Source organism: Xenopus laevis, chromosome 7S, assembly GCF_017654675.1.
Source record: "Xenopus laevis strain J_2021 chromosome 7S, Xenopus_laevis_v10.1, whole genome shotgun sequence".
Lineage (NCBI taxonomy): Eukaryota > Metazoa > Chordata > Amphibia > Anura > Pipidae > Xenopus > Xenopus laevis.
The window spans coordinates 110,919,521-110,934,536 of record NC_054384.1 but is presented as its reverse complement, the minus strand read 5'-3'; the positions used below and the strand labels follow the sequence as shown (position 1 = coordinate 110,934,536).

At 40.3% G+C, this 15,016-nt stretch overlaps 1 protein-coding gene across 2 annotated transcripts in view; it reads left to right on the top strand.

Annotated features, from left to right (window-relative positions):
• The first annotated feature begins 3,320 nt into the window (after positions 1-3,320).
• Positions 3,321-15,016, top strand: part of pax7.S (paired box 7 S homeolog) — a 94,819-nt gene continuing 83,123 nt past the window's right edge. The window contains exons 1-4 of one of the 2 annotated variants that reach the window (XM_018228325.2): positions 3,321-3,849; positions 6,680-6,915; positions 7,412-7,541; positions 8,480-8,608. In XM_018228325.2, coding sequence (XP_018083814.1) covers positions 3,765-3,849; positions 6,680-6,915; positions 7,412-7,541; positions 8,480-8,608 — 580 coding nt within the window. In that variant the 5' untranslated portion in view covers positions 3,321-3,764. Of the gene's footprint in view, positions 3,850-6,679; positions 6,916-7,411; positions 7,542-8,473; positions 8,609-15,016 lie in introns of both variants that reach the window. The other variant, XM_018228324.2, reaches the window with a different exon arrangement.

The window sequence follows — 15,016 nt, the reverse complement described above, 5'->3', positions numbered from 1 at the left end:
TAAATAATAGTAATGTTAAATAAATAAATAAATATATATATATATATATATATATATAGATAGATAGATGCAATCAGAAGCACTCACGGTTGCAGTGATCAAAGTATCTCTTTTATTGGAGTGTTACAAACCACCCCACATCAACGCGTTTCGGGTTCTCTCAGAACCGTCGTCAGGACGGAACGCGTTGATGTGGGGTAGTTTGTAACACTCCAATAAAAGAGATACTTTGATCACTGCAACCGTGAGTGCTTCTGATTGCATCTATCTGTTCTCCTCTAAGGAGCACCCGGGACTTGATTTTATTGAGGGTGAGTGCCGGTGAAGCATTTGACTATATCTATATATATATATATATATATATTATATATATATATATAAACAATAGTCATTTCAGAGATGAAATCTACCCCTCTCAATGGTTAAATAAATAAGTATATAGATAAATAATAGTAATGTTAGATAAATATATAAATAATAGTAATGTTAAATAAATAAATAATAGTAATGATAAATAAATAAATAAATATATAGATAAATAATAGTAATGTTAAATAAATAAATAAAAAAATATATAGATAAATAATAGTAATGTTAAATAAATAAATATATGTATAGATAAACAATAGTAACGTTAAATAAATATATATATATATATATAAATAATAGTAATGTTAAATAAATAAATAAATATATATATATATATATAAATAATAGTAATGTTAAATAAATAAATATATATATATATATATATATATATATATATATATATTATATATATATAAAGTAATGTTAAATATATATATACGTATATAATAAAGTAATAAAATGTTGGAGCCCCCTGGCAGGGAAGTAAATGGGGACCAGACAGAGCAAATACCCCCTGTAAATGTTTCATTTACTATTGATTAGAATTTAATCTGCCCCTCTCATTCCCCACCAGTAAAGGAGAGAGAAGGTGGAGGGATTTATGTGATTTCTGAGAGATTTATACGCAGAATATTTTCAATATATATCAAAATAGTTTTTACTAAAGATTTTGTCGATCGTGTATTTTAGCACAAAAATAAATAAATTGGAAAAATTCAAATAAAAACTCGCTGTAGGACAGAATTTTTCCTTTCTAGCACATCCAACTTTACAATTTCATTTTCTATGAACAAAATAATTTTAAACAAAAAAACCCTTATAAAGTGACAGAACGGCTCATTGTGGGAAACAGAAGGGCATTTATCAGGCAGACAAATCTCCAGCGATATTCTAGTGATCACTTTGACTGATCGGGGTCTCCACATCACAGGGTGGGGGTCCCCATTGTGACAATCAAATGAAGCAAGCCATCAAAGAAAGGGGGTGTCTGTGTCTCTGAGGGCTCACAGGTAACCCCCACATCTGCACGTGAAATTGCCATTTCACCCCTACACACTCCTTAATTGTTAGAGAAATGATTTGTGAAATTGCTTAACACCGGGGAATCGTTCCGCGCTGCATTTCACTTGCAAAGGGTCCCCACTGGGCAAACAAGGCTCTCGTCCCACACCCAAGCCCCCAAATTACATGAAAGAAAAGGAAATGAAAGGGTTACTTAAGTTGGACCAGTGAGCTCGCTCTGTAGGAATAGTACCGAGACTTTACTGAATTCTATGCAGAACATTTTCCCTACGGAGAGAGGAGAGGGGCTCCCTGGGGTGTAAAAGGTGCACTTCCCAAATTTAATTAGGTACCAACTCAAACTGCCACCTACTTTTCTGCCTTGTGTTCTTTATGTGTGTGTATTTGCACAGAACAGTGTTTTAAACAAAAAAATAATTTATATGTAACCAGAACAAATGAGAAGAGAATAAATCACCCACCAGCACCAGTCAGTTGAAACCCAAACTATATCCCACTTCTACCCATAGACAGATCATAAGGTTCCAATCCCAAGAGTTGAGTTTAGATATAGGAACATCCAAAGTTCACCCCCCTCCCTAGAAAAAAAAACCTTTTTACATGAGAAAACAGCGGAGAGAGATTGTGGCGTCATTCCCTGCTGGGAGAGATTTGTGCTCCCTACAGAAATGCCCAGTCTGACCCCACTAATCTCCCCCCCCCTCCGACCCCAGCTGCAACAGCTGCTGCCTCTGGTGGGCAATGAAAGGGTTAAAACATGGTACTCACCTTGTCGGCCAGTGGCAGCAGGTTACCAAAATAAATACAAAAGAAAAGAGTAGCGGGAAAGAAAGAGAAGGAAGGAAGAGTAGGAGAAAAAGGAAAAGAAAGAAAGAAAAAGAAAGAAAGAAAGAAAGAAAGAAAGAAAGAAAGAAAGAAAGAAAGAAAGAAAGAAAGAAAGAAAGAAAGAAAGAAAGAAAGAGAGAAAGAAAGAAAGAGAGATAGAGAGAGGAAGAGAGAGAGATAGAGAGAGAGAAAGAAAAAGAAAGAAAGAGAGAGAGAGAGAGAGAGATAGAAAGAAAGAAAGAAAGAAAGAGAGAGAGAGAGAGAGAAAGAGAGAGAGAGAGAGAGAGAGAGAGAGAGAGAGAGAAAGAAAGAAAGAAAGAAAGAAAGAAAGAAAGAACATAGAACACGGAGCTTCCTGGACATTTTCCCAAAAGAACAGTCTTTAAACCTAGAATAGTTTGCAGAGAAACGAGTGGAACATTATCAATATTTGGGCCCATGATAATTAAGCATTTCCAGCTCCGATTCCTTTAATAATAATAATTCCGAGTTTTAAAAAAAAAAAGTAAGTGAGGAATCGCGATTCCTGCGACTGGAAAATCTCATTATTTCGAATATTCCGCCTTGTAAGAACAGTAATACCAGTAATACCAGTAATACCAGTAATAACAGTAATAACAGTAATAGCAGTAGCTGGATCCACACACTTTGTTCATTCTCTCAATTTAATCCCCCCCACCAGCCCCCGTACCCCACAAACTGCCCCCCCCATAACGCTGCGATATCCGGCAATCGTTTCTGCAGGCGAATTTCCGCGTTGCACCCACACGTGTCCTACGTAGAAGGTCTGTTCTATATAAATAAATCCTTGGGGGCAATCTCCAAATACAAATAATCAGCCCAGTTCTGTAAATATTCTATTTAATAAAAAAAAAAACCAAATATGGACTAAACATTATTGGGCTCCGCGGGGCCCCTGTAATCGTCCACTCTGTTTCTGTTTGTGCAGCAAAGTGCAAGTTACGGGAGCAACCAAACACATGTCCCCCCTGTTCCCTGTGTGAGAGCGAAGCCAAGTGTAAAATGAGGGGTAGCCAAGCCCTCCCCAGCCGGGCTCTTCTTGTTGCTATTGGTCCAGCGGCCCCAGCACATTGGCCCCTTCCCACTCCATGAATAAAAGAGCCCAGAGAAAGCCTATGAATGATCACAAACTCTCCTCCTACACAAAAGTTGGGCACTTAACTTCCAAACCTCTCAGCTGATCAGACTTGATCCTCTCATCCCACCCCCAGAAAACCGTACCAAATCCATCAGTTCCAAGATACAAAGTGTCAGAAGGGAAGGATCAGGTCCTTGGGTCGCTCCTCAGTAACCTTCTTGCTTCTTCTACTGACCAAGCAGAGGGCTTTGTGGTACCTCCACCTTCTCCAACTTGTGAGGACGCCTCTAGGCTGCCCTTGTTAATCCGAACAGAACCTTCTGCAGAGTTGGAGGCAACACAGACTGAGGAAAGCAGTTTCTTTGTGATTTGTCCCCCTCCTTCTTTGGGTTTTGTTGAGTTGCACCAAGAGTAGGTGTCTTCTTCTTCTACTGCCCAACTGGGTGTTATGACTGCTCTGCCCGGTACTGTACCAAGGATGATGCGACCTGCCCCAGGACAGAACTATCCTCGCACTGGATTCCCTTTGGAAGGTAGGTCTTTATTTATCCCAATTCTCCAACCCAGATCTGCTTCCTAAACAAATACACAACAAATCTAGAACATAGTGCATTGATTCAACCCCCCCACACACACTGGGAGAGCATAAAGCGACCTGTTTGCAATATATGAAATTCTGAAACTTTTCCAATTTGGGAATCTTGGGCACTTTTTTGGCTGTTTTTAAATTTTTTTTTTTTTTTAACAAGGCAGCTGCTGTGTCCGACCTCAGTTCAGATTACACTGCCGGCAATTATTTTACAAGAATGGGAACTGGTGTGAGGAATGTCAGACTGGGGGTTAGTGTATCTAAACAGATTATTTATCTTTAGACTGAAGGAACTGAATGAATTTTACCCGAAAAGTGGGGTAATAAGGGGCTGAGAGTTGTAAAGGCCAAATTAAGAGCCAATTAGGAGGCTCGTACAGATGTTATTTTTTTTCTCTCTATCTCCCTATAATCCCGGCTGAGTTGTTTTTGTAATGTATTTATTTTTCAGCCCCCCTTGAATGCGATGTGTTTTTCTTTTGGCGCAGATTATGCGACTGAGCGCACGCATTGATTAAATCTCCCCTTCATACAATCCGTGTTCAAGTGGCAGGGGAAAAAGCGAGGAGAAACACGAAAACAGCAAAACACACAATGTGGGGGGATTTAGTCAAGTACTTTTGTGTAGCAAATGAAAGTAAAACAGACGGCAAAGCGATGGCTCAAGGGATTACAGCGATATTTGCTCAACATGACTGGGAATAATGAAGTGGCATCTCGCCTGGGTTTTGGGAGCCTCTTGAATAGCAAATTGGTCCCCTAAAGTGGTCTCTGGCCGTAATGATGGTTCCAGAGTGGGCAGAACAGGCAGAGAAGTGAATTAGCGGCGCCTGATTGTCAATTAAAATCTGCCTGATTCCCCTCTTCTGCCTTGTCTCTGCCACCCCCCAATCTGCCTGCACCCCCACTCTCTTTCCCTTACATTATGCAGCCGACTCTGTCCCTTCCCAAGACTGGAAAATTGCACTAATCTGTTAGATCTATATTACACGATATTAAACAAATTGGAGATTTCGCTGGTGGATTAGGGACCACGTCGCCTCTCCGAAAACACAGGCAGAAAATCGTATAGACACTGGGACATGCCATTAACCCTGTAACCCCAGGCTAGAGGGAAGGCAAGGGAATGGGTGCCAATCTGAGGGGGGACAGGTATTTATTCTATTTGTATGGGGCAAATTGTAGGTTCTGGTTCAAAAATAAATGGCATTTTTAATTATATAGACTGTAATTGTCATACAATAATTAGTGATAATGATACTGAGGAAACCAAAATCCTTCCCCTAGTTTTATATTAGTGAGTGAGGATGGAGAAGCACTGGAATCAAATTAGTCTGTCCCTAATTATAACGCATTTTTCCTTATTATTATTTTTATTATTTCATTTCAAAAATACACAAAAGGGAACTATTTTCCCCCCCCCATCTGTCAGTTCTTAACCAATTGAAATTGGAATGTACAACAGACTGACGGCAAAGTATTTGGGGGAAAGGCCAAATGAGATTTTATTTTTGGAGGAAGGAGTTCACTGCCTTGGGACAAAGGGATCACTGAAATAATAACATGAGAGAATAATTAAGGGGCAATATTTTGGGGAAAGGGAGTGATAACGATGATGGCACAATATTTTGCGGAAGGGATTGGGGTGGCAATACTTTGGCAGAAAGGGATTTATAAGACAATATTATGGGAGATGGTCTTGATGGGAATGGGAGAGACAGATTGGTAGAGCAGCTTATTGGAAGAATGGGGGTTAATGAAGCCATATGTTTGGAGAAAGGGGTGTCCCGAAGAAATGAGATTGATAAAGTACATTTTAAAATAATACAGTTAAAAAGACAATATGTTAGGAAAAGAGGCTGATGGGACAGTATTTTGGAAGAAGAGGGTAATGGAATAATATTTTGGAGGAAGGGGTTAATGGTGTTAATATTTGATGGGACAGTATTTTGGGCAAAGAGGTTGATGGGGGAGTATTTTGGGAGAAGAGGCTGATGGGACAGTATTTTGGGCAAAGCGGTTGATGGGGCAGTATTTTGGGAGAAGAGGTTGATGGGGCAGTATTTTGGGAGAAGAGGTTGATGGGGCAGTATTTTGGGAGAATAGGTTGATGGGACAGAATTATGGGAAAATATGTTGATGGGAGAGTATTTTGGGAGAAGAGGTTGATGGGGCAGTATTTTGGGAGAATAGGCCGATGGGACAGAATTAAGGGAAAATATGTTGATGGGAGAGTATTTTGGGAGAAGAGGTTGATGGGACAGTATTTTGGGCAAAGAGGTTGATGGGGGAGTATTTTGGGAGAAGAGGTTGATGGGGCAGTATTTTGGGAGAAGAGGTTGATGGGGCAGTATTTTGGGAGAATAGGTTGATGGGACAGAATTATGGGAAAATATGTTGATGGGAGAGTATTTTGGGAGAAGAGGTTGATGGGGGAGTATTTTGGGAGAAGAGGTTGATGGGGCAGTATTTTGGGAGAAGAGGTTGATGGGGCAGTATTTTGGGAGAAGAGGTTGATGGGGCAGTATTTTGGGAGAATAGGTTGATGGGACAGAATTATGGGAAAATATGTTGATGGGAGAGTATTTTGGGAGAAGAGGTTGATGGGGGAGTATTTTGGGAGAAGAGGCTGATGGGACAGTATTTTGGGACAAGAGGTTAATGGGACAGTATTTTCAAGAGAATAGGTTGGGGTCTAGGTTGGTTGCTAATAACATTATGTACAGTAACTTGCCCCTAACCCCCTATTTTGTGTGTTTTTCTCTCTCCCACAGTATCTACCCCCCTTGGGCAGGGACGAGTGAACCAGCTGGGAGGGGTATTTATTAACGGCAGGCCCCTGCCCAACCATATTCGTCATAAGATCGTGGAGATGGCCCATCATGGGATCCGACCCTGCGTTATTTCCCGCCAGCTAAGAGTTTCCCACGGGTGTGTGTCCAAAATCCTGTGCAGGTACCAGGAGACTGGATCCATCCGGCCTGGGGCCATCGGGGGCAGCAAACCCAGGGTGAGTCCATGTGGATGGGTGACCCTTCCCAAAATCCCTAATATTGCTGTTTAAAATGCAATGGGTCGGTGCAACACTATTGTGTGAGTGTGTTGGGTCTGTATGTAAGTTCAGCACAGGTGTGTTTGTGTCAGTGTAACACAAGTCTGTGTCAGGTGTGTGTGTAGAGCACTGGCAATACAGGAGCACAATATATATATATATATATATATATATATATATATATATATATATATATATATATACTGTATATACACAATCCATATATATATAAATATTTACACTTACATACAAGGGAGAGTCACTTTATAAATATATGTATATCGTTTGTATTCACAGATAGGGGCCCGCCTGTGTGTGTGTGTGTGTGTGTGTGTGTGTGTATATATATATATATTATATAGTATATGGGTCAGAGTTGTCTTGCATAGGCCTGTGGGTAGAGCCAGAGCCCCAATCTATCAATTAAAATGTCCTATTTGTTTGGCTACTAAAGCAGGTGGCCACCCCGGATGTTGAGAAGAAGATTGAGGAATACAAGCGGGAAAACCCCGGGATGTTCAGCTGGGAGATCCGGGACCGACTGCTCAAGGATGGACACTGCGACCGCAGCTCTGTCCCCTCAGGTGAGCACAGGGCCAGGATGGGGGTCTGGGGGTGGGTCAGTGACTAACACTGGGGGAATCTTCCCTGGGGTAGTATTTAGTGGTTCTGTACTAGTAAATCCTCCATATAAGGCACAGAATAACTTTAAAGGGCAACTATGGCAGTAAAATTGTTTCCAGGTTCATAGAGCCTGCAGTCCAGTTGGGGGGAAACAACACTCCTATACGGTCCCCCAGGAGCTCCCCAGTAATCTTAGAATTCTAAGTAGACAAATAATGCGGAGCCCCCCTGCTTGTTCGTCGTACGCATGTGTCTGATCAAACATGGCGGCTGATGTAGGTGTTATACAGGGACTATATTGTAAATAAGCATTACATAAAAACAATCCCATTGTGATTACCCCAGGTTCCATGCGTTGGTGGAACTGGTACAAGTCTGATTGCAGGACAGAACCACTTGGCTCATGCCCCCTACAACCGCCCTTGAGAAAGTTCTGGTTTTTAAAAGGGTCCAATCCAGTGGGGGATTAATGACATGTGGGGCCTCTAGACTACATCAACCCAAGCTCTCCTTCTAGGCTACTGTTGGGTCCAGAGGTGTGTAGATCCAGACACGTGTGCACCCAAGCACCCGCAGGTTCGCCCCACCAAACTCAGCCGTGCAAATAAAAATAATACAGGATATTAATTGATGGGCCCCTGATCACACGGGGCCCCTAGGTTATAGCCTAGAGTAGCCTGTGCATTAATCTGCCCCAGGTCCAGTCTCTGCTGAGAGGTGCAGCTGTGGCCCCTGGGAGCCATAGGAATAACTGAGAAGCAACTGAAGGGAAAATGATTGGGTAACATGATCCAAAGCAATGGGCACGTCGGGTGTGTGCGAATGTGTGAGAGATCGTCACACTTTGGGACATTTCAATTTATACCCCATCTGGTCTCTTTCCATGTCTGAGGTTTAGTGAGTTCGATTAGCCGAGTCCTGAGAATCAAGTTTGGGAAGAAGGAGGACGATGACGATTGTGACAAAAAGGAAGAAGATGGGGAGAAGAAAGCCAAGCACAGTATTGATGGGATCCTGGGAGACAAAGGTAAGTGCAGATATTTGCTGTTGCACTGGGGTAACTCAGAGTATCACTCCTTCTTTTATATATAAACTGTGTAGAGGTTCTGGTACTGGTACTTGTGAATGGGAGGAAATAATGAAATGACGTGGTCATTAATACTGATAATAACACTGGTTACAATGAGCAGGAATGACTGGTGGGTCTGGTAGTGAATGAGAAAATCTAGTGATGACATATCACCGTTAATAGGGAATAGGATATATAAGCACGGAGCCCTTGTTATACGGAAACTACTAATGAGTAAAGAGCTGCTGTAATAGTAACAAGGAAAAAATAGTGAACAGAGAGGTCCAAAGTGAAGGGGGCAGAAAGCTCTTGTGAGTAGAGGTCCCTAATGAAGTGAACAGAAAGCTCCAGTGAGTTGAGCTTCTTGGTGAAACTGAGCATAAAGCTCTAGTTCTAGTAGGAAAAATGATGAGACATGAACAGAGAAGCTTGGTGAGAGTGAGCAGAAAGTACTAGTAATCAGGAGCAATGAGTAAGGATAGACTTGGTGTCAATAGGTGAGAAGCGGCAGTGAGTAGAGCCGAGAGCACACGTGACAGTCACTAGGGATGATCTCTGAGATGCCACGAGGTGACACTGTGACCTGCCCACTTAGTTGTCTTACAAATTGTGACCATCTCAATGTGTTTTCCTGATTTACAGTTTAATTAGAATGGACCTTGTTAGTGACTGGATTTTCACCTTCTAAATGGGCCCTGGGCCCCCAGACTGTGATCCCCCCACATACACATGCATATAAACATGCACATACACATGCACATACACATACACACGCACATACACATACACATGCACATACACATACACATAAACATGCACATGCACATGCACATAAACATGCACATGCACATACACATACACATACAAACACACCACTAAGCAGTGGGAGTCAGAGGTACAGGGAGCAGGAATGTGACACAGGAGTTATATAAAATACAATATAAAAACAGAGGGTTGTGTGTGTTTATGTGCCCAATGATAAGAGGCCTTGGCCCCCAAATGTTGGGTTTTGTGGGAGCCACTTGCCCTTTCTGGATGGATTTAGCAGTATTTGGGAGCCTATAATAAAGGCCAGTGGGTAGGGTCAAATAACGGAGTGATAATTGGCTTGTTCTGATGTCACAGCAACTTTATTATAAAGATTTATACTATAAATCCGCTTGTGTTTCTCTGCCCTGTGTGTAAAGGTGGCCATTGACGTAGAGATCCGCTCGTTTAACGATGTCGCCAAACGAGCAGATCTCTCCCCGATATGCCCACATTGAAATGGGTGATATTGGGCTGATCCGATCGGGGGCCCTAGGGAAATGGACAGTCAGTTCGCAGGACCACAAAAACGCAAAGATGCGGTCGCGATCCAAAGGGATTATCGAGATCTGGACGACTTTCAGCCACATATTTATTGGGGAAGCCCGTCGGATGGTCCCACACAGGGGCCGTGTATGGGGGCCTTAATTGTGGCACCTACTTGGGGGCTCTTATATCTTCTAACACTGGACTTATACAGGTATGGGACCTGTTATCCAGAATGCTTGGGACCTTGGGTTTTCCAGATAGCTGATCTTTCCATAATTTGGATCTTAAGTCTACTAGAAAATCATGTAAACATGAAATAAACCCAATAGGCTGGTTTTGCCTCCAATAAGGATTAATTATATCTTAGTTGGGATCAAGTACAAGCGACTGTTTTATTATTACACAGAAAAAGGAATTTTTTTATTTTTTTTTTTAAATGTGGATTATTTGGAAAATAAATGGAGTCAGCCTTTCCATAATTCAGAGATTTCTGGATTTACGGATATCTGATCCTATACCTGTATAGTGCACTAATGGTGTAAACCCTTGTGGGACCAGAGAGAATCCACACTGATAGCACTTTATATAAGGTGTGTACTATATTTATATATGTGTATTATATACGGTGTGTATTATATATATAAAAGCGTATTATATAAGGTGTGTATTATATTTATATATGTGTATTATATAAGGTGTATATTATATATATATATATATATATAAAATTGTATTATATAAGGTGTATATTATATTTATATGTGTATTATATAAGGTGTGTATTATAAATATATATATATATATATATAATACACAAAATCCCAAATTCCTAATGACATTAGTACAGTTCTCTGCTACAAAACAATAGAATATCATTTTAGAACAACCCCACTGAGCCATAAAGGTGAGATTTAAATCCCCAGACTATGGGGGGGAGAGGGGGGGGACCTAACCAAACATTTGTCTAATGTGAGTCTGTAGCACAATGGGGTCTGCGCTGCTCAGAGACCCCCGCTCTTTCATCCCAAAGGAGAAGATGGTCAGACAAAAGGCGCTGGGGGTATTGAGGCATCGGAATGAAAGATCCTTCCCTATAAAAGCAAACATTAAATAAAGAGAATCCTAGAGGAGAGGGGCCTTGGTGTGTGTCGTCCCCATTCACACGAGTTAGGACTAAGGTGGGAGGGGGGATAAAATTGGCTAAATTATTCTGACCCCCTGCTGGGAGTCCGTTTTGTAATATTATCGGCCGGTCTGTGGGGAAAGCAAAGAGTTTGGGAATCCAGAGCCGCTCCTTCTCTCGCCTGATTGTTCTCTTCATGTCAACTCCTTTGTGTCTTTTCTCTTCCTCCTAAACTTTACTTTTAATTCTCCCCCTCAAACAAACGACCCACTTTTATCTTTAAATACACATTGTTGCACCCGCTTTGGTTCCCATCCCAGTCCGCCTCGTCCCTTTCTCTTCTGTTAACAAACATTTCGTTAGAGACAGAGAAATCCGTCTTGTCACTTGGAGAAAAAAAATCACTTTTACTTTCACCAGCGAGAATTTGAGTATTTCATGGGGGGGAAAGCACATCAACGATTTCACTTATCAGCCCTATTATTATTATTATTTTTATTATTTTTATTATTATTATTTTATTATTATTATTATTATTATTATTATTATTATTATTATTATTATTTTATTATTATTTAAAAAAAATTCTTATTCTTATTATTTTATTATTATTATTATTATTATTTTTATTATTTTGTATTATTATTATTATTTTCATTATTATTATTATTATTATTATTATTACAATTTTTATTCTTATTATTATTATTATTTTTATTATTATTATTATTTTTATTATTATTATTGTAATTTGTGGCTGTTAAAACAAATGTCTATTGATGATATTTTTGCCTGGAAAGCTGAAAGGGAGATCATTCGGGAAATTGTTTGGAATTTAAAAACGAAAGTAATTTAAAAGAATTTCGTTTGATTTTGTTTTTTCATTTTGCAACAAACTCGTATTTTTAGCAGTGGATTGGAAGATGTTAATGGGGTAAAAACGTATTATATTATTCGTTAGTAAGAATAAATGTAATTCGCAGCACAAAGATATTTTTCGTCTTCCCCGAGTTGTGTGAATTGTATGTGATCGTCTTTTGATTGTTTCAATTTTACGACGTTGCGCTTGTTATTTGTCGCAAACGACGCAAATTGAGGAAAGAGTCGTCGGCATTTTTAGACAGTTAAAGTAAATATTCGATTTAATGGATAAAAAATTGAATGCGTTTTATTTGAATTTTATTATATTTATGGTCTGTTCTCCTGACAAATGCCTGAGCTCCTTACGAGGAAGAAACATCGCGTATTTTCCAGGGAAAGTGGTGGGAGATTTATTAATGGGAATGTTATTAGCGCTGGCAATGGAAAGTGTGTCTGCTGAATGGGGGGCTGTGTTGGAGAGGGGTGTTATTGCTGGGGGGCACAGTCACAAATGTATTTATCTCCTATCGCCGCTTCCTCTGTGAGTTTCCAGCAAAGCGTTAAATTGAAGGGTTTTAAGGCAGATTAAATTGGCCCTTTATTTCCAGCACTTTCATCTTTAAACGACTCACTTTAGCTTGCCCGGGGGGGCTACTAGCTTCGTTAGGAAGCCTCCACCCCAGTAAATATCCCACTTATTTATTTATTGCTAATTATCATTATTTATAGATTTCTTACACGCACATTAAATGCCTTGAATTTGGGTTGATACTGAATATAACCGGTTTCTTTTAACCCTATCAGAGTCCTGTTGTGAATATCGGGGGGGGGCTTAGGGAGAAAGGTCATTAATGAGTTAACGGAGGTTTAGGAACTTGAACTATTGGGTTTAGTAGATTGGAATCCACTGACCTGAAGAACTTGCAGTCTGTGAAATGGCTTATTGCCTTACACAACAATTTAGAGATGAGTTAAAGGATCAGTAACGTCATTTTTTTTATATATAAAAGAATTCGTTAGTGTAGAACAAAAAAAAAACCCACAAAGACATCTTCAACTTTTAAATCGCTAAGTCTTTATTATGAAATAACTCGAAACTCCGCTTGCGCTCCTCTTCAGAAAAGGCAACACATCGACGATCCATCAAGCGGCGCTTGATTTCTCTTTCCTGGCTTATCTCCTATAAGGAAAGCAGGGAGGAGAAATCGAGCGTCGCACAATGGATCGCCTTTTCTGAAGAGGAGCGCAATCGGAGTTTTGGTAAGTTGTTTCTTAATAAAGACTTAGCGATTTAAAAGTTTTTTAAATAAAAAAAAATTGATGTTACTGGTCCTTTAAAATCCAAGGCAGGGGGTCCATCCAAGTGCAGATGACCCCGACTTGATGGCCGCTCATATGCTATTGGTTTGGCCCATTAAAGGGACAGCAGAGTGGAACAGATTGGGCAAGATCTGGTTTCAGAGAGGGGTCGGAGGGGCAAAGGTGATGAAGGGGCTGACGGAGGAGATGGGCAGTGGGTCGCTCACATCTCAAGGTGGTAACAATTTAATTTGGCAGAAAGAGTCACTAAGGCTTTTTTTAGCTCAGGAGGAAGTTGGTTTGTATTGTGTAGGGCAAATTAAATTAGGCTCTAGGGGAGAATGAATGAGCTGCAGGAGGAACTCATCTCTTTTTTTAGGATTCACACCTGCAGGTAGAGGAGGAGGGTGAGGATCAGATGTATCAAGCCCTAATTTATCAGCAAACAATCTGCATTGATTCAGCCATCAAGCCCCCCTATCCGTGAGCCCGGGCTGAGGAGGGAGTCTGGAAGCACTTCATTAAATCAGGGGATTAGCTGGGCTTGCCAATGTAATCAAACACTAGCCACCTTGGGATTTAGCGCCTGGGATCACTTTAAATAAATGTGGGGACACAGCAGGCTAAGGGGGTGCCAGGCAATTCCACCATCTCCTTCCCATGTATATTTATCAGCCATCGGAGACCCCGGGAAAGAGGGGTTTCAATTCTCACTACGCGGGGAGCTTACAAGTCACCTCAATAACAAAAAAGGCAAAAACAAACGAGTTGCAACAATAAACACAGATAACAATTACAAAGGCAAACATTGGCTCATGGGAAACAGTAGCCGGGAGACGTCTCTATACATTAACCAAGTAGCAAATGTTTGTGAGATAAACTCTCCCGAAATCAAGTGTGACGGGAAGCAGAGGGGGGACGTGGGCTGATGGGAGGATGGGGGGGGGAGTGATAGAATTATTTATTAATAACACACATGCGCCTCTTTATTTTTGACACTCTCACAGTATTATTATTATTAATAATTTGCATGGATGTAGCAACTGCGCTAAATTATTATTTGAGATGTATTTATTTCCCACTACGAATGGGATTCGCCTTCAGTTTCCAAGTCTTTGCGCGATACATCGATGATTTTTCCTTCTATTTTATTCATATCTGAGACTGTTGATGTATAGAGGAAAGACATGTGTATAGATAAATATATACAGGTATGGGGCCTGTTATCCAGAATGCTCGGGACCTGGGGTTTTCTGGATAATGGATCTTTCTGTAATTTGGGTCTTCATGCCTTAAATCTACTAGAAAATCATATAAACATGAAATAAAGCCAATAGGCTGGTTTTGCCTCCAATAAGGATTAATTATATCTTAGTTGGGATCAAGTACAAACTACTGTTTTATCATTAGACAGAAAAAGGAAATCATTTTTAAAAATTTGGATTATTTGGATAAAATGGAATAATACGGAGCTTTCTGGATATCGGCTTTCCGGATAAGGGATCCTATACCTGTATTTGTTGTTCTGTTTGAGATGTATTTATTTTCCCACAACAAATGGGATTTGCCTCCAGTTTCCAAGTCTTTTCTCGATACATCAATTATTTCTCTGTCTATCTTATTCGTACCTGAGACTGTCGATGTATAGAGGAAAGACGTGTGTGTGTATATAGATAAATATATATGTAGGGGCACATTCACTAAACTCGGGTGAATGAATAGAGGGAAAAAAACTTGAGTTTTTTGTGCTCCTCGACTATCGAATTGGCGTAAATTCACCTGAGTAG